Source organism: Puntigrus tetrazona, unplaced genomic scaffold, assembly GCF_018831695.1.
Source record: "Puntigrus tetrazona isolate hp1 unplaced genomic scaffold, ASM1883169v1 S000000528, whole genome shotgun sequence".
NCBI classification, from domain to species: Eukaryota; Metazoa; Chordata; class Actinopteri; order Cypriniformes; family Cyprinidae; genus Puntigrus; species Puntigrus tetrazona.
In genome coordinates this window covers 881,456-900,000 of record NW_025048164.1, presented here as the reverse complement: position 1 = coordinate 900,000, position 18,545 = coordinate 881,456, and the positions used below count along the sequence as shown (strand labels likewise).

Below are 18,545 nucleotides of genomic sequence, written 5' to 3'. Positions count from 1 at the left end.
TCTGTTCTGTTCTGTTCTGTTTTGCTTTCTTCTATATTATTTTGTTCTGTTATATTCTATTCTTTTCTGTTTTGTTTTATTCTATTCTATTCTTTCTGTCCTGTTTTCTTTTGTTCAATTCTGTTCTGTTCAATTTTGCTTTCTTCTATATTATTTTGTTCTATTATATTCTATTCTGTTCTGTTTTCTTCTATATAATTCTGTTCTGTTTTGCTTTCTTCTATTCTATTCTGTTCTGTTCTGTTGTCCTCAGTATAATGGCCGTGGTGATGTATGAGTGGATCAGGTCATGTTTCTGGGTCGGTGTCATGACTCCTGGCCGTTCATCTCAGGTCTCTTCTTGATTTGCGGCCGCTGAGCGTGATCTTCTGCCACCGGCTCGCTGTGTTTAAGTTTCTTTTCACGCTGTTTCACCCTTAATGGGAGTAAATCTAGTCATGATTCGTCACGACAGCAGCGCTGCACTTTCACAGACATTCCTGCTCGGATCCATCAACAAAACTAAAGCACTTCATAATGAGATCCTCTGCAACAAGAACGTTTTAGTTGATCATGACTTATCTCACACAGTGAGAAGCTCTTCAGAAAGATCTCTGTCTCTGACTTTACGTGCTTTTCTTGTAGTTTCCAGGAAATGGTGAAGTACTTCGGTCTCAAACCCAAGTCTGGAGAGAAGGAGGTTTCTCCAAACTTCATCTTCATGCTTTGGTACGAGTTCTGCAATGATTTCAAGAACACCTGGAACCGAGAGAATAAAAACATCTCCAAGGAGAGGTGAGGGCCATCATCGTCACGAACACCACTAACTAAAGCTCAGCCACGATATTCTGAAAACCATCCCAGTGTGTCTTCATCAGGTCTGGAGAAACCTCTCAGCAATGGAAGTGAATGGGTGCCGTCGAACGAGAGTCTGATAAAAACATCAGAATAATCCACAGACCATCAGTGAACATCTGGAGAAGACCAGCATTAATACTCTTTAACTCAAATATGAATCCATAATCCATAATAACTCTTACTTTAGTGAAAAAGTGCTCTGTTCTGAATCAGGAGAGAAAGATGAACGGATCAAGCGTTTACAACAAAAAGCTCTAAACTAATATGTGAGAGTCAACAAGAGATGGTTATTATAGATTATAGAATCCTATTAGAGTTCAAATCATCTTAATGCTGGATTAGTTTGATCTTCTGTCTTCTCCAGATGTTCACTGATGTTCTGTGGATTATTCTGCTGTTTTTATCAGGCTCTCGTTCCGACGGCACCCATTCACTTCCATTACTGAGACACAACCTCTCGTGCGTCTCAGATGAGCTGAGGCTGAACACGTTTTCAGCTCATTTGGCTGAACTGCTCTATTAACGATCTCCCAGAAGGCCGTGTTTAACGGCAGAAGCAGTAAAAGCTCAGGGATGTTGTCTCTCAGCGGGACTCGATCGCAGGTCGAGGGCAGCGTCATAAATCCAGTCCCGAGAGCCTGTCTCTTTGATGCTCTTCTCATTTTTAATTGTCCAGACGATTAGTTTAGCTGCTAGCATCTCACAAATAGCTTTCGGTGAAGCTTTTACGGATCAAGCTCACCGCCGATATCCACTTCTCTCTGAGAAATGTTCAGAAATCGTTCTCGTTAGTCAGCGCCGCTCCTGTTTTTCACTCAGAGTATCCAAACATTTCCTCAAGGAGCAGAACTGCCACGTTTTAGGGATCGTCTACCATCTATCAGTTGAGTTTATTTTCGCTTGCCGTAGTGTTTTCTCATTTTAAGCATAAATCTGACGGGCTTTAGCGAGGTTTAAAAACAAAAACAGCTTGTATAACAGGAAACTGAAGGCTCTGCTCTTTGACGCAGACTGAAAGAAGCTCAGCAAACCGTCCAGAAAATCACAGCCGAGAAGAAAGTGGAGACGAAGAAGATCAACGCAAACAGTCTGGTCAGAGAACACACAAACACGGCTTTATTTAACCATATTTAGGTTTTCTCTCTCTTGATATAGAATTATTAAAAAATTAAAAAGTAAATTTAACCAAAACAAACAATGCCTACGATCCAAACATTATAAACACAACAAAAAATCTGGAAGATATTAAACTGAATAAATTGGAAATATTGGGATTTTTAAAATAATGACGGCAAAATCATTTCTGTGACCAATTAAATCAAAACGAAATGAACATTAAATGAACATTTTTGACAAATCTGGAGCATTTTAGGTGCTCTTCGACTCATTTTTCTTTCACCGTTTGGCTTCTTTCAGTCGCTCGTTTAACCACAAATATCAAGCGAGAGAATCGTTTAAAAACTCAGTGTGTCGTCGTGAACCGAGCCGATATTACTGATTTATCTGAAGGAGGGCTTCTCGCCAATCAAACGGATGAAGATGCGTCAAATGCTTTTGTTTAACAGAAAGAGCGTCTGCGAAGGAAAGAAGCCGGCGTTTCGTCCAGCTGAAGACACGAGGCTCCAGAGAGAAACATCAGTGACGTCTAATCATCAGTGCCTCGTGTTCAAACTCGCTTCTGCACCTTCATCACTCGTCCTCCTCCTCACCGCTCGGACCTATGCAACGTCCTCCGTCGTGTCCGCGTGACCTCCTGGAACATGACCACACGGTCAGATTTTATTGACCTTTTTTAATTTCTACGTTTATTATTAGGTGCGATAAACGTTGAGCATCAGCATCCGCGAGACCCGGAGACCCGCGTCTTCTGATTTATTGCATTTTGTTTTTTGTCGTTTTATTAAAAATATTTGCATTGAAATCCCACTCGTGTCGGTTTCGTTTTTTAAACGCCTGATGTTACAAGAGACAACAGTGCGTACAATCGGCTCGCTCATTTTATTATAAAACGTGTGCTGAAGTGGGGTTTCTGGGAGGTTGAATGAGTGATTTGTGACGTGCGTCTGTCAGAGAGAGAGACAGATCCGGGGTCAGGATGTTTCAGCTTTTATTCAAACGATCCACAGGCCTTGAACATCTTCATACAGGCTCTATAACATCTACAACATCTGTACAGCACGTGTGATCCTAATCCTCACCACCCTTATCATAAATACACCAGTAACTCACAGCAATCATTAAATACAGCGGCTCCACATAGTGGAAACTATCAGTCCTTAAACGGGAGACATCTCTATCAATAATATGTGCTCAGTGTTTTCTCAGCAGACAAAAACCTTTTCGATTTCGTTGTTTCTTTATTGTTCTTTTTGTAGAGTTTCACTCGCGTTCCCGCCGTCGACCTTAGTTTATAAAAGTACAAACACTTCACGCGTGCCTTCATTGACCAGGTTAATAATCACATTTAAAATCTTGCTTGAAACCATAGCTTTGGGTGAAGATTGTAATGATGTCGGCTACAGAGATTCACTACTAGTCAAAATCTTTCTTTGAGTAATACGAGGTTTAAATGTTTCAGTAATTTTGGTACAAAGAGAATATAAAATTTGTGTGAGCAGTCAAAACGAAGCTTTTTTTTTTTAAATCCCGTCGATTATAAAAGTACAAAGACTTCATGCATCTCTTAATGAATGAGCTGCACGGATATCCACACGTTTAAGACACTAGTTTTAGATTAAATAGGACACTTTCTGTGTCAGCTACCCACATGCACTACTAATTTGTATTAGAATTTTTAAATATTTAATCGTGGCGCAAAAATGAATCTAAAATCATTTCTGTGACCAGTCAGATCATTTATAGGAGTACAAAAAACCGCACGCATCTCATGAACCGCATGTTTAATAATCACTGCAAAAAATACTTCAAAAACACTTTTAGATTAAATGCACTGCCCATCTAAATTTTAGGTGGTTTTTATTATTATTATTATTGTTGGAGTTGATTTATTAAAGCACAAACACTGCATGCATCCCTTAATTAATGAGCTCATGAAACTGTTTCAAATGTACTCTGCGTCATCCACGCACATGCACCGCTAGTCAACCCCGCATTAAAGACACCGCATGCATCTCTCAGTGAAAGAACTGCACTTTAGTTTTAGATTAAAAATGTTTTGACTATTTTTGGCCATCTTCAGATTATTATTATTCTATATTTTTATTACTGGAGCGTCCTGCGGTTAAACTTCATTCTACAGATCCAGCGTGCATCCATCAATGAATGAGCTCTTCAAACGATCCTTCAAAAAAAAACCCCTTTAAAAGTCTAGTTGAAGATCAAACGAGGCACCTCTCACCTCAACACCCGCATGCACTCTCAGTCAATCCGTTGAAGTGCATCTTTAGATTATTTGCGTATTTTTTGAACGAGTTCCCGCATGCATCCCCCGGCCACCGCGCCCTCGTTTCTAATCCAATTTTGCGTTCTTAGTCACAGCCTGGAGGCGCTTGCATGCATGGGCGCTCCTGAACGGGGACGTGTTTCCGGCGGGCTCTAGTCCAGCTCGATGGAGATGCAGCGGCACTGCTTGACCCGCTGCACGCGCTTCTTGCGGGTGGGCGGCTGCTGGTCGGGGCAGTTGAGGGTGAAGGTCATGGTGGTGAAGCGCTTGGGCTTGCAGAAGGAGCAGGACTGGAAGGCCCCCTCCTCGCGGCGCACGTGTCTGGGGATGTAGAAGGAGTTGCACTGGCCGTAGCAGAAGCGGTTGATGATGGTCCGGCTGATGCAGCCCTCCTCGTGGATGGTCTGTTTGAGCGGCTGGGTCTTGCACCAGTCTCTCTTCAGATAGCGGCGCTCCGTGACGTGCAGCGCCTCTTGGCTGGACTCCAGGACCTCCTCGGAGCCGCGGCCCCTGCCTCTGGGGCCCGGGGCCGCCTGCTGCTGCTGCTGCTGCTGCTGCTGGGACGACTCGTTCGGGGTGTGTTTGTCCGGGTGAGGGATGGCGCCTCGGTTCCGCTTGGATTCGGCGGGACTCGACAGGAGAAGGACCCAGACGAAGAGCACGGTAAAGGCGATCATCATCAGCACTGCGGAGACAAAACACGCACGCTTACGCTCTATTTCAACCCCTCCTTGATACTCGTCGCATGCACTAACTATTAAAGAGACAATAAATGATGCGTAATTACACGAAAGCAACCCGACTGAGCTTGTAGTGAGCACATGTAGTCAATTAAAATCAGTCGGGACTTCAGTGTGACAAGGACGCCTTTAAATAAACTCTAAGCTTCCTGTGGAAACAACCAAAGTTTATTCATGCTTATAATTGATTTTAAGGTGCGCTCGTTACTCGTCACATGCACTTACTAATATAATTACAATAAATGATGAAAGTGACCCAGCTCCTAAACCTGAGCATGTAGAAACAGTTCATTAATATTACTATAAATGTATAATTACACCGTAACAAGGACACCTTAAAATAACACGATGTAAAATAGTCAGGAAACTTTGATCTGTTATATTTGAGAAGACGATTAGATAAAAGTTGAGTTCAGTCTGTGGTGAGAAGAAAAAAGTCTTTTTCACTCAAAGTGTCTGAATCCTTTTGGTCTCCATTTCTTTGTCGCTTTTGAAGAGCTCTTGGTATAATATGTGACTTTCTTTGGCTCTACAGACAATGATATCCGCTGTCTGAATATATTTTGGTTTGACTTTATTGAAACGAATGGAAACCTCCATCTGATCCATCTTTGTGGGAATCTTCTGAATCTTCTGACTAAATGTTAGATGAACGTCCAACTTTTCACAGAGATGTCAAACATTCTTAACTAAAAACATTAGTTCCTGACGTTTTGAGAGCGTTATATCGTTTAAGCTCGATATACTCTTCACTTTTTTTACATTTTGAAGATTTGTAAAGATCCGACGGATTTCTAAGTGCTTTGCTAAAAAAGAAAAAATGTTTTTTTTATGCATACGGAAACCATTCAGCGATTAAATAAAGGCCTAGACTATATCCTGGTCATTATTATTATTAATCATGCATCGTAAACATATTACCATGAAACCAAACATCCTTAGTTTCCATGACAATTATTAAAACTAAATAACAGCAAGAATAAGATTTCTAAGAAATCTAGCCATGTTTGGAGAATCATCTTCAGTTAATCGTCTGCACTGATATTAAACATTAAAAACCACTAGAGGAGCGACGCTAAGGTCGTGGGTTCGAATCCCGGGACGGATCACGGCTCGGTCTCTACGGATAAAATCACCCGAGTAACGCAGAAATAAGAAAGGGCCACCTGCTCCGGGAGCGAGGAGATCTCTCACCTGTCCGTGTGGAGCTTCTCGAGGAGATCTGTGTGAGGAGAGGAGCTGCGATCCGTCCCGGGACACACACACACACACACACACACACACTGAGAGTCTGCTGGTGGAATGAGCACTGCATCTCCACGCTCTCAGACACAACGCTGGAGAATCAGAGCTGTCCGGCCCCTCACACACACACACACACACACACACACACACACACACACAGAGAGAGAGAGGGCTCTGTCTGTCTGCTGCTGGACCCTCAGGCCCTTCAGCATCAAACTACATCTTTATGGTGGTTCATGTCAGAAGAGCTGCTGTTAATCAAATCAGTATTGATGATGGCTTTGTGAGCTGTGTGCAAATATATGAATCCATTCTTAATATAGAGCTAACTCGCTTTTTAGCCTTTTTAAATCCATCTCAATCAAACTGCAGTTGGGCTTCGCTGAACAGGTAAAAAAGTGACTAAAAATACAGCTGGCTAACACAATAAAATGTAAATATAAAATGTACAAAAAATTAGGTTTTTGCAAATATATAACCTAATAGGCACAGAGATAATACACACGTGTTGCCATACTGTTTGGGATCAGTGAGGTTTTTTTTGTTATTATTTTGTATATTATCTGCATTTATTTTATTAAAATGCTGTAAAGTTGTGAAATGTTATTGCAACTTGAAATGGAAAAAGTAGTTTTCTATTTTAGTGTATTTTAATAGGCTACAATTTAAAAAGACGTTTTCTATTGTGTAACTATATATATATATATATATATATATATATATATATATATATATATATATATATATATATATATATATATTTTTTTTTTTTTTTTTTTTTTAAATATCTGAAAACGTTCATAAAACGTTCAAAAAAATGCGATTTAATCACTTAAATACATAAAAATACTATAAAAAGTACGTTGTACGCCTTTTATTTATTTATTTTTTTAAATATTAGATTAACAAATTTAATATCGTATTAACAAGAAAACATTATATTCGACAATATGTTTAAATGTAAAGTATTTGAGCAATAAATATTAAGCCGTTTTATTAAACCGAACAAAATCCAGCCGGCGGCGCGCTCAGTCACGTGACGCTCGCCTCAGCGGAAAAGGGCGCCAATTCGAAACGAGCTCGAGCGCGAATGTTCGCAACGGCTGCTTTAGTTTTACACAAAACTATAATTTCGCTAAAAGATTACATCGCATTAACGGTTTTATTGTTAACCTGAGCGACTGGGACGTCTTTCCTCGGAAGATCGACACGAGGGTGAGTAAACCACGACGGAATCTGTGTTTCTGTAGAAATGGATCCTTGAGGGAAGAAATAATTCGCTTCACTTTCCAGCGACGCATCTGCTCTCGTCGGATTGATTCGGGCTCATTAATTCAGTTGGTAATTGTTTAGAGTCGCTGTGTTACGTCAGTTTATTCTCAGCATGTGTTTCTCATTTTTTCTCTTTCTGGCTACAAAACAACTGACCACAAATATGAACGCGTTGTCGTTTATAAAAAAACACCACTGCGTTGGTTTCTGCCAGATATGACTTACAAGATCCGTGTACAAGAGGCTAATAAGATGTTTCACTTCGTGTTTCCCGAGGCCAAATCCTTTCTAATGGCGACGAAAGCATTAAATCGTGATCCATGGCACACCGGTGGATGTGTTTGGGACTGTCTTCAGGGGAAAAAGAGCCCAGAAATGCACAGAAATCAGGATTTCTCAATCAGGGCAGCTTGATTTTGGCAATTTGACCCATTCTTGCTTTTCAGCTATGTATTTCTTCTTGAACTGTGGTGCATGTTTTTCATTTAATAAGCACGTAAAGTCGTGACGGGTGTATTTTGGAAAGGCTGAACACAACTTGTCGAATTAGCTTCTCTGTGGTTTCTATGCAACTTAACAAAAACCTTTATGTTAGTTCGTCGGACACTAAAACACGAAACGCTTAAGAACGGTGTACTCAGAATTGAAGACCTTCAAAAAAGTCTTTATTTAGTTGAGTTTCACCCTCCAAAAATGTTTAGTTGTTAGCTTTTTGGATCTGCTGCAGTACTAAAAATAATAATAAAAGTAACCATTTTTTTTCTGGTGTTGGTGCAGCTAGTTTTGAACATTAAAAAAAAAAACGTAGGTGGAATTAACCCCAAACACAGAGGTAATGGCAATTATATATTTTTTTTTAACGAGCTATAATATAGGTTTGTGTTTTATTGAATGTTTCTATTTAATCTTTAATGATTTGTATAGAAAAATGCATGGAAAACCAGCTTAGGCCCAGTGCAAGAGATGATGCACCACGCGCTAGAACAAAACTAGGACACATGATGGGACATTTTATGAAAATATTGATCATAAGTGTTTATGCTGATAGGTTAATGGGTTACTGTAAACTATTCTTTCTCGTCCATGCCAAAATATTGCATTGGTTTCCAGGAGTTTTATCAAATAAGCTTCAAACTCTAATAAACATTGAAGTCAAGTTTACATTTAGCCCCAGCTATCTTTTCGCTGTGTAGCGTTTGGCAGTAAAACCATTCAAATAGTGTGATGCAAGACCAATGAACTTTAATACTCAATCTCGGTCCTGTTGAACAAAGTGCGCCACCAAGTGGTGAAGAAAGACTTCAAAACATCAGTTGAACACAGAGTTTAGTTGGACAACTTCAGGTACAAAATCAGAACGTCATAAGTGAGCGAAAAATAACAGCATTGAGGATAATCACGTAAGACCATAATACTGCTCCACATAACAGACCATGAACTTTAAGGCCTTTCAAAAGAAAATCAAGCTTTTGCATAAAACATAAATAAGACGCTTCCCATATCCAACCTTTTCTAATGTAACTTACAAACATCCATTTTCACTCTAAACACACTCATGAGCTATTCTTACGTGAACACACTTTCATAGACTCGTCTTTTCACTTACAGCAAAACCACTAGATAATTAAGAGCATTTGCTAATTATGCACATCAGGTTTGCTTCTCACACATTTGAGCCCTGAGGTCCGAACCCTCACAAACGTAAAGACAGCGCTCGCACCATTCACCTGTAAAAACGATAGCGAAATAAATTAAGACCCCTGAATGCAAGAGTTGAAAAAGCGTTTAAAAGTTACGGCGACTTATAAATCGATGGGTTTTAACGCTGAGAGCAGTCTTCCCTCTGAAAGAGGGTTTTTGGGTGAACCTCTATAGTGACTGGTATCGTTTTCGGGCATTTGAAGCTCATTTGAAGCATTCTTATTTGCCAAAAACGCGTCACACTTTGTCTTTGGGGCTTTATTGGTGACATCTCCCAGCGCTCTGACAGCTGGTTTCAGAGGTTTGGCTTTTGAGGACGTTAGCAAACCGCTTTCTAAACTCACAGCCTTTATTTGACTAGCGGCGCACCAACCCATCCTCACGTCCTTGCGGCTTCCATACAGTGAGTTTATTCTTCTGACGGACTGCTGGACCGGCGTCCGCTGGAACTTCAGAGGAGACCGGATGGCTTTGGCTTTGGGCGAATTAAGCGTCATCATGTTGAACAGTTTAATCTGGTCTGCAACTTTCATTCGGCGTGTTTCGGGACGGCTCTGCGGTTTCTCTTCTTGATCTTGATCCGTGAGCTCTTTGAGCTCCCTCGGCAGAGACGTATTGGCGTTCGCTTGTGATCTCGTTGCATACGGAGTCGACTGAACCCTACTGGAAGTGTCCAATCTGAAAGCCACGGGACTTTGGATGTCTAGGGCGTCGATCAGTTGGCTGCAGTCTCCGGTGGCATCTTTTAGGAAAGCCCTGCTTTCATTTTCAAAAAGAGAGCTGGTCTCCACAAACCTCGTCGGCCCGCTGTCAAACAGAGCGCTGTCTATATGTAGAGGCGACAAAGGAACGATCTCGATCTGGCCGAACGTCACGTCGTGATCGTCCGATTGGCTAGATTCAGATATCGCCGCAGGTTGGCCTTCGGAAACCTCACATGAATCAGAGTTTGCAGCGGAGTCGCTCTGCTGTTTAACGATGCTGTGGAGGTCGCTGCCAGATTCGCCGAAAGCCTGCTTGATTTTCAGTAGCGTGGGTCCAGTGTGAGAGCGCTCTTCGCCGAACGAATCCAAGGCGCTGGCGTCACTGGAGGCGCAGCAGAGGCTCTTGGGAGTAACGCTGCTGACCGCCGCAGGCTCGCTCACGATGATGGTTGGCTCGGAGCGGTAGATGCTCACGGGAGTCTCGGAGGAGTCGTCCCTTGGGAAGCTCCGGCCGATGTCAGGAGTGTCTCTGCTCCACGAGCTCCTGTGGTCAGAGGAAACACACTGCGGGGTCAGCAGGTTATCCTCCGATTTACTGATGAACTTGGAGCCTGCGAAGGAAACGTAGACAATAGTACTCTCAAAAGACACTTCTGCTTATTAGTGCTGCATTTATTTGAACAAATACATTACAATTAGTAAAATAATATTATAACTTAAAATAACTGGTTTCTAAGCACATCTGTTAAAACTGTAATTTATTACTGTGAAGGGCATTACTGCAGTCTTCAGTGTCACATGACCCTTCAGAAATCATAATATACTTATATGCTTAAGAAACATTTCTGATTATTATCAATGTTGACTACAGTTGTGCTGCTCAGACTGTATCAGAAGTATCTGTGAAAACATTAAGCAGCGCAGATCGTTTATAACACCAAAGATCATCAGAAATGTTTCTCAGCCTATTGAATTGTAATATTACAATGTTCATGTTATTTATTGTATTGTTGATTAAATAAATGCTTATTTGGTGAGCACAGAGATCTCCTTTAAAAAAAACAACATCGACGTGTAGAAGAAATAAAGTTTGAGATACTGAATAGTCAACAGTTTTCAGATAAAACGTGACAAAAAAAATGTGAAAGGATGTCATTTTAACTATGTGCAATTAATTAAAGAGGCGTCTCAGTAAAGGACATGACATCCATCGAAAAAAAACTTTGTTCATAAGGTCAGAAGCATTGATTTAAGGAAATACGGTCAATTTTGATTTAATGTTGACAAAAAAAATTGTCCATCTATCTGCCTTTTCTAAGTTCTGTTTGCCCTCAAACGAAGAATGAAAGAACCTTCTTTGAAGTATATTGGGGCCTTCACAATAATGGCAATATTCTAGGCTTATGATGGAAAATATTAATAGCAGCTACTGTACATTTGTTCCATTGACTTCCGCTGTAAGTGTATAACTGTATTAACCTTGAATACTCCTGCAGGCAGAACCGCTGTTTTCAAAGCTTCAAATTAGCCAAGCGTGTTGGACAGGACTGTCATAAATCCCCAAAGCGTGTCAAGAACAATACTGACCTTTCGAGGGACTCTTGTTCAAAACGGTCGGACTGAGCTCCTTGGTGAAGTGAAACCCAGAACAGCTCTCTTGTGTCGCTAGGCGCCAACCTATGACCTCTGACCTCTTTGGCCCCAGTTGTGAATGTGTAATGACGTTCTGTTGAAATAGAGGCAGCTGCTTTTTACTCTCAGTGATTGTCTGATGAGTCATGTCAGTGTTGAATTAAGACAGAAGAAATACTGATAGTAAAAGGGTTTCTGGTCAATCATCTTTTTTATTTGAGCAGTATACACGCATAAAATAATGACCATGTCAGTAATGGCAAGGAATGGCCCCAAAACCACAAAGATACATTTTAATTAGGAAAAATAAAACTTAGAATGTTATTAATATTTCTTTGTTCTAAAAACATTGTTATTCTACAAATATTTTAGTATTATTTCGATATTCGCTTTTTAAAAGTCACAATGTTACAACATTGGACAACATGTGCAAAGTCAACGAGAACAAACATCACATCACATCAGTTATCTCGGTGACATAGAATTAACAAGTGTAGAATTATCATTCTCTTGATTGCTAAAAGCACCATTTCCAGCAGCACCACTAAAGCCATTTCAATAGAAACATATTAAACATCAAAGTCAGTGATATTCCAGTTGAGGTTAGCAGCCTTTCTTTTTTTATAAAATGCATGAGTAAAACCCTCAAACCAAGACATTTAAAACATTAAAATATTTTGCTTACTGCATGCATGGACTGATTTAGTTATTTTCTCCTCAGATTTTATTTGCCTCATTAATAGCAGCATGTACCTACATTATACTGCCACTAGATGGGGCAAGAGAAAACCGAAGAGACCAGTCACCCAGTATTCATGATTAACAACAAGGTCTAAGTTAACTTCTCAAAGTGCTATAGTATTCACCCATAAATAAATATTATATAACAGTTAAAAGGACACAGTCATGCAACAATTATAAACACAAATCAGACACGCAGCAGAGAGCAGCCGTTAAGGGGTTGATTGTTCAGTCTCTGGTGGAGGTTGACAGAGATGATATAGCTGAACTTACAGACTCTCGGCTGGATTTGCCCAAACTGAAGCGCAGGCGCAGAGATTTTCTTACAGGCTCTTTCTTAGCGGCTCTTGGTGAGAAACAGCCTGCCTTCCCCGATTCGACCCTGAAGAAGACACACGTAATGATGAGAAACGGGTTCGAAAGACAAAAACAGTAGTTTTGAACTGAAAGGAACAAAATGTGTCAATATGGTCTCTAAAAGTTCATGTTTTGTATTAGCGACATTTTAAACTTTGAAAATGGCTACTAATCTCTTTGATTCTTACCAAAAAAAAAAAAAAAAAAATGCTGAGCAAGATTATCATTTCTGAATTCGGCGCAGCATTTAATGTAATGAATCAAAGACTTTTCAGCTCCCATTCAAGACTTATTTTAATTATAAACTCAAACCACGACCAAGTCTCACATCAATAAACAATGCGCCATTACATCCTCATTAAAGCAAAAATGCCAGTACGTGCAACATGTGTGGTGGTGAATAAGCTGCCGGAGATCAAAATATTGAATATGAAGTCATTGAAAATGATACTTTTGAGAATATGGTTGAAATAGAGCCCTTTAAAGTTTCAGAAGGTAACGAAATATTTTATTCTAAGTTTATTTTGATATTGCAGCAGTTAGAGAGCCATCGGTGCTGGTCGTTAAAGACCTGAATATGTAATGACTTTTGTAATAGTCACTATAAATGCATATGAGAGCATCACGGTGTGGTACCTGCTCACGCTGCGGTCTCTCAGGCGTCTGCTCTTCCTCCTGGCAGAGCTGCTGGACAGTCGAGTGTTTCTGCCCACAGAAGACGAGTCCAGAACTCCTGCTGCGCTGTGAGCTGAGAGATCATACGTGATCATACACAACCGCTCGAACACGCCACACGAGAGTCCTGGGGCTAGTGCGCCGTAAAACTCACCTGAACCCGGTGTAGATGCTCCTCCAAACAAAGCGTTCGGGAACAGCTCCAGGCCCAGGTTCTTCTTGATGGACCTGCGTTTCTTGTTGGAGAACCCGTAAGTCTGTGCCGACTCGACTGGAAGTTTGCGCTTGGAGTTGGGAGTCATGATGACAGGAGTGGCTATGGAGAAAACTGAGGGCAAAGACAAGTTATTGTTGACTTTGTTCTGTTTTTATTTAATTTGATTTTAAAAGAAGCCTCTTCTGCTCACCAAGGTTACATTTATTTGCTAAAAAAAAAAGAAAAATAAACTATTACAATTTAAAAAAAACAGTTTGTGAATTGTAATTTATTTCTGTGATTTTCAGCATCATTACTCCAGTCTTCAGCGTCACATGATCCTTCAGAAATCAGAATACACTGATTTACTGCTCGACAAACATTTCTGATTATCATCGATGTTGAATACAGTCATGCCATTTTTTTGTGGAAACTAATGCATCTTATTTTTCTTTATTCACAGATCAGATCAATAGAAAATCCAAAAGAACATCATTTATTTGAAACATTATAAAAAGGTTTTCATTGTCACTTTAACTGATTTAATGCATCTTTGATTAATTCTTTCTGAAGTATATTTTACAGCTTAAAAAGTGGTTTTCTATGTCAATATTTTTTGGTGCTCAATTATTAATAAAAGGTTCTCATCACTGTTATTGTAGTAATATTTTTACTCAAAAGCAGCCTTGGTGAGCAGAAGAGACTTCCTTCAAAATAAAAAAACTGCAATTACTCCAAATCGTTGACCAGTAGTGTAAACAATTGACTTCAGATTCAGCACAAAAGGACAGAAGCCATTTTCAAAGCAAAATGTTCAGAATGACAAAGAAAGCTTCAAGTGACCGACTGAGAGTCGAGCAGAAATGATTTAAAAAGTAGAGGAGACGCATTCTTTCAAGCTCCGAAAGAGAAATATAAAGCTGTATGTTATAAACGGCGTGTCAAACGAGGACAAGCCGAGACTCATCTACACGATGCATGGAAGCAGGCACAGACAAAGCCATCTGAAACTCAGCACTTGTGCATTACATGTAGGCCGTGAAGAGGAGAAACTGGAGAGCAGCTGATCTACATGCAGTGAACATTTACCCACCTGCTCCGTCAGACTGAGGGGTATTTGTTGGGGTTCTACTAGTTTTAAACCTATTCAGAGCTCCATTTACCATGTCTGGAATACAAAACAAACCCACTCAGCTAATTACATGCCTTTAAATCATCCACCTTCCTTCAAACCAGTCATGTGATGTGATTCCCAAGGACATGTTATGACTTTAGACGTGGTTCTTACCTCCTAAACTGCGTCTGTTGCTCTTCTTCAGGTCTGAGTGAGCGTTACTCTCTTCTAGAGACAAAGACGATGGAGAAAACACCGGATCACAACCCAACATGGCTGGAACCTTCTCCATCAGGAACTGAGGAACCACACCTATAAACAACAACAGCCCATAACAGCTCTGTGAGGTGAGCTAGCTTTACAGAGAATCCCACTACTGCCATTTACTATTGGCTAATTCTAATTAATTCATTTGCAAATGCATAAACATTTCAATGGGGTTCTGCTGATTTGAAAAAGGCCTAATATTACTCAATCTGATGACGCGCTCAACAATATCCATTTATAATAACAACAATAAATAATATCAAGTACAGTTACATGCATTAACCTTACAGTGCTGTCATTTTAAAAAGGAAATATTCAAAATGTATCATTTAAAAAAAAGTGGAAGTCAGGATTGAAATGGGCTGATCAAGTAGTTGTAATCATGACTGTGTGTTTTCTGCTGATTAGGGAAGAATATAAGAGTTTTTCACCCCACAAGAGCTTATCAAAAGCAGAAATGCGTCATATTTTGTAAGAAGGTGACACGCTCCAGCGAAAGAACAAAATGACAATACATTTACATCAGGGTTCCACAAAGTTATGTTGATGAATAGCTATTTATTATAAAAATTAAAAAAAAACATTTCAAATAAGGACAAAACGGTTCATCTGACGCGATCGTTAATCAACTCCAGAAACCTGCAAATGTGTTAAATTACTGAAATGTTCATTTTAAATTGCAAGGGGCTTTAAATAAATATAAACTTCTGCTGGATATTCATGATTGAACTGATGGATCAGGTAATACACAGATAACAGTCCAGTCCCTAATAGATGGTGTGATACAGAAGGCACACATACCCAGGTTCTGAGCGTTGTCTATGAGACACTGCACAGTCGCTGCCTGCTGCTTGAGTCTCTTCTCTGTGCTGCTGCTCATTTTGTCCCCGCTGTCTCCACAGTGAAAGAGATTGGGTGCAAAGATGACCGAGAGATTACTGCTGTCCATCTTATTCTCAGCACATCTGAAAGGAAGGAGCAATACTCACATACTTTACATGCGTTTCAACACAAAAGAGCCTCTAAACAGCTTCTGAAAAGAACCGCTATTCAGAGGACGGCCAGCAATTAGCATGACAAGAGATTGGAGACAAACAGGGACACTGCAGCATTTGTCGTCGTACCGCTGTGAGACGGTCTTCAGGAAACTGAAGAAGTAACGCAGGGCGTTTAAATTCCTGTCAGGCAGCACACAGGACAGCAGGAGCGTGACCGAGGTCCTCTCCTCCTCCGTGGGCAGCTCCTGGGCCTTCAAGAAAGCACTGTGGAGGTCAGCGGTCAGAACCGGCTCGGGAAGCTCACGGAAAAACTGCTTCAGAAGCCCGGCGGTGTCCAGCGGGAGAGCAGTGGACAGACAGTCCTCGCCCTGGTCCACTTTGGCCTACAGGGTCAAAACAATACGGTCACTGTTAAATAATGCCACCGGTCAGAGTCTCTCTAGTGAACCGAAGCGGAGATCACTCACCCTGAGGCTCTTGACCCTCACAACAGAGCCCGACTTTCTGAAAAGACCCTCTGTGTCCAAATGCTCCATTAGGCTCGTACACACATCTGCTATAAAGCTGACGGAGATGGAGACGCATTAATACTACACACACATCCGGGACAAATACATAATACAACATAAAATACAGGACAACATTCTAAGGATCATTCAAGACAAATATACAATATAAATACATACATAAAAGGGGTATAAATATATAAAAAATTATATAGCTTGTAAAAAAATAAAAGTAAAATTTAGGACAAATATAAATATTAAAAAGTGTAAAATAATAAAACAGGAAAATAAAATGGTAAATGCGTAATTTAAAATAGTACTAAAATATATAGAACATAAAAACAAAAATAGTGTTATAATAAAAATGGGTAGTTATGTCAATCAGAAACAAAACTAAAGAAAATAGGGCTTATACATAAAATATAACGGAGCAAATAAATATAGTATAATAAAATAAGGAAAACGAAAAATATCTATAAAAGATAAGTTTATTAATTTACTATACATTTTTAATGAGATATTTAGCCATGTACGCTAACTGAGACTGCTCTTTTGTTCATTTAGATTGCTTCCATTGTCTTCATTTGCAAGTCACTGTGGATGAGTGTCTGCTAAATGTACATTTATGTACAATGTGCTAATTTCATGTTTTTTTACTATATGCTTAACCACATTCCAGGGACAGCCGTACTATACCTCATAACGCCTGCATCCCAAAACAACTCAAAAACACTTTGACCATCCTGTAATTCAGTGCATCTCATCTTCACTGAGGATCAATCATGCATGTGTCAGTCAGCGCCGTTTAAAGCCATTCACACAGGGCGTATACATAGTTTCACCTCGAGTCTTAGCAAGCAGCTGATAAACGGTGCCGTTTAGACACGCACTCAGTTTCTGTCTCAAATCATTCAGGGTGCTCCTTTGTTACGCTTTCGCTCTCTTCTGATTGCTTTGCATATACTAAAACACATCTTCACGCAAGTTTGACTTACCAGGGTACGTCACCGTAGTCTAACACATGACAGTGTGGCAGACCTTCAAGAGCAACCCCAAACACCCTCACCTAGAAAGACAGGAAAGATCTGTGAACAAGAGAAGCTCTGTGTGTTTGAAAGTCAACATCTCCACACGAGCTGAGGTGAAGAAGAAGAAACGACCAGACCTTTCTGGGGCACTAATGACTGTCATAAGACCAGAATCAAACTCATTGTGTGCAGGAACGCTTACTGTAATTAATCCCATTTTTCTGCTGGGACTTTACAGCCAATAAACAAGCTATATACTGCTCTGTGATGTGTTCATACTAAAACAATTAATTAGAGTTTAAGATGTGTTCAACAAACCACATGCACAAGAAGTTGAATCTGAACAGATAGAAACAGAAACTGTCAGCCAGTAACTTAATAGTAGAAAAACTTTATATAACAACATATTGAACATTAATCAAAGCAAAGATAAGGTCACAGGTATCTCAATTAGTGATCTGCCTTTCTAGGTTTATATCTACACCTCTTTATTAAAGAAGGGGACTGATGTACAGCATTGTGAAGCGTTGCTCAGAAAAGCTGCTGTCTACATAGGAAGCTCACTAACATTTGAGACACATCATCCAGCATTTCCCTCAGAAATTCAATACTTCGTCGTGTTTTGTGAACTCACCGTGTTCGCCGACGTCTGTTTGTTTCTGTTTTTATTCCAGTTCTTGATTTTTATTCCATAAACCGCCCGAAGGTGCTGAACGACGGCCAAACGAACCACATTTCTCTCCAAAACCTTCATCATTACGGATAAAAACGCCTTTCAAATGACTCGATATGAGAGGTGCTAAGTTAAAAGGTGCCTCGGGTTAAAAAAAAATAACAAGCGAAGTAAACGGATGTGCTAAAACACAAACTCCGGTGATCAGGTTAGCTTGTTTTACCTCAGAGTTCCGCTTGACACATTTTACTAAAAAAACAACCGATCGAAGTCACCAAACTCCTCTCATGTGTCGTGTTCCAGCTCGGCTGCGCCTAAACCACATTTTACGCAATAAAAAACGCGCATTTAAAGTCTAAACATGGCCATATAAAGCCAGCGTTTGTGTCCGTCCGCTTTATTTCCCGTCTCTACAACGGCAGCTCGGCAAAAGACGTTCAAATTTCGCCCTGCCTA

General features: G+C 40.2%; 3 protein-coding genes across 6 annotated transcripts in view; 1 reads left to right on the top strand and 2 right to left on the bottom strand.

Moving 5' to 3' along the window:
- The window catches only part of LOC122334464 (formin-1), a 62,810-nt gene extending 60,052 nt beyond the window's left edge, over positions 1 to 2,758 (top strand). The window contains 3 exon segments of the mRNA XM_043232411.1: positions 625 to 774; positions 1,848 to 1,929; positions 2,403 to 2,758. Of these exon segments, the coding sequence (XP_043088346.1) occupies positions 625 to 774; positions 1,848 to 1,929; positions 2,403 to 2,447 (277 nt within the window). The 3' untranslated portion in view covers positions 2,448 to 2,758.
- Positions 2,759 to 2,879: 121 nt separating this feature from the next.
- grem1b (gremlin 1b) lies at positions 2,880 to 6,301 on the bottom strand. The gene is made up of 2 exons (XM_043232412.1): positions 6,175 to 6,301; positions 2,880 to 4,925 (listed from the first exon to the last, which is right to left on the bottom strand). Exons 1-2 carry the CDS (start codon positions 6,293 to 6,295, stop codon positions 4,393 to 4,395), a joined length of 654 nt encoding a protein of 217 aa, XP_043088347.1. The 5' UTR covers positions 6,296 to 6,301; the 3' UTR covers positions 2,880 to 4,392.
- A 2,416-nt stretch (positions 6,302 to 8,717) lies between these two features.
- Positions 8,718 to 18,522, bottom strand: arhgap11a (Rho GTPase activating protein 11A). 4 transcript variants are annotated; one of them, XM_043232475.1, is made up of 13 exons: positions 18,313 to 18,522; positions 18,051 to 18,231; positions 17,384 to 17,454; positions 16,350 to 16,446; positions 16,009 to 16,265; positions 15,686 to 15,849; positions 14,792 to 14,929; positions 14,597 to 14,671; positions 13,462 to 13,635; positions 13,269 to 13,380; positions 12,549 to 12,657; positions 11,490 to 11,628; positions 8,718 to 10,513 (listed from the first exon to the last, which is right to left on the bottom strand). In XM_043232475.1, the coding sequence occupies exons 2-13, from the start codon at positions 18,171 to 18,173 to the stop codon at positions 9,300 to 9,302; spliced, it is 2,673 nt and encodes an 890-aa protein (XP_043088410.1). In that variant the 5' UTR covers positions 18,174 to 18,231; positions 18,313 to 18,522; the 3' UTR covers positions 8,718 to 9,299. The 4 variants fall into 4 exon arrangements, with proteins under 4 accessions (XP_043088410.1, XP_043088411.1, XP_043088413.1 ...); XM_043232476.1 differs by having other exon boundaries at positions 18,051 to 18,215; XM_043232478.1 differs by having other exon boundaries at positions 18,051 to 18,164.
- Between the last annotated feature and the right edge of the window lie 23 nt (positions 18,523 to 18,545).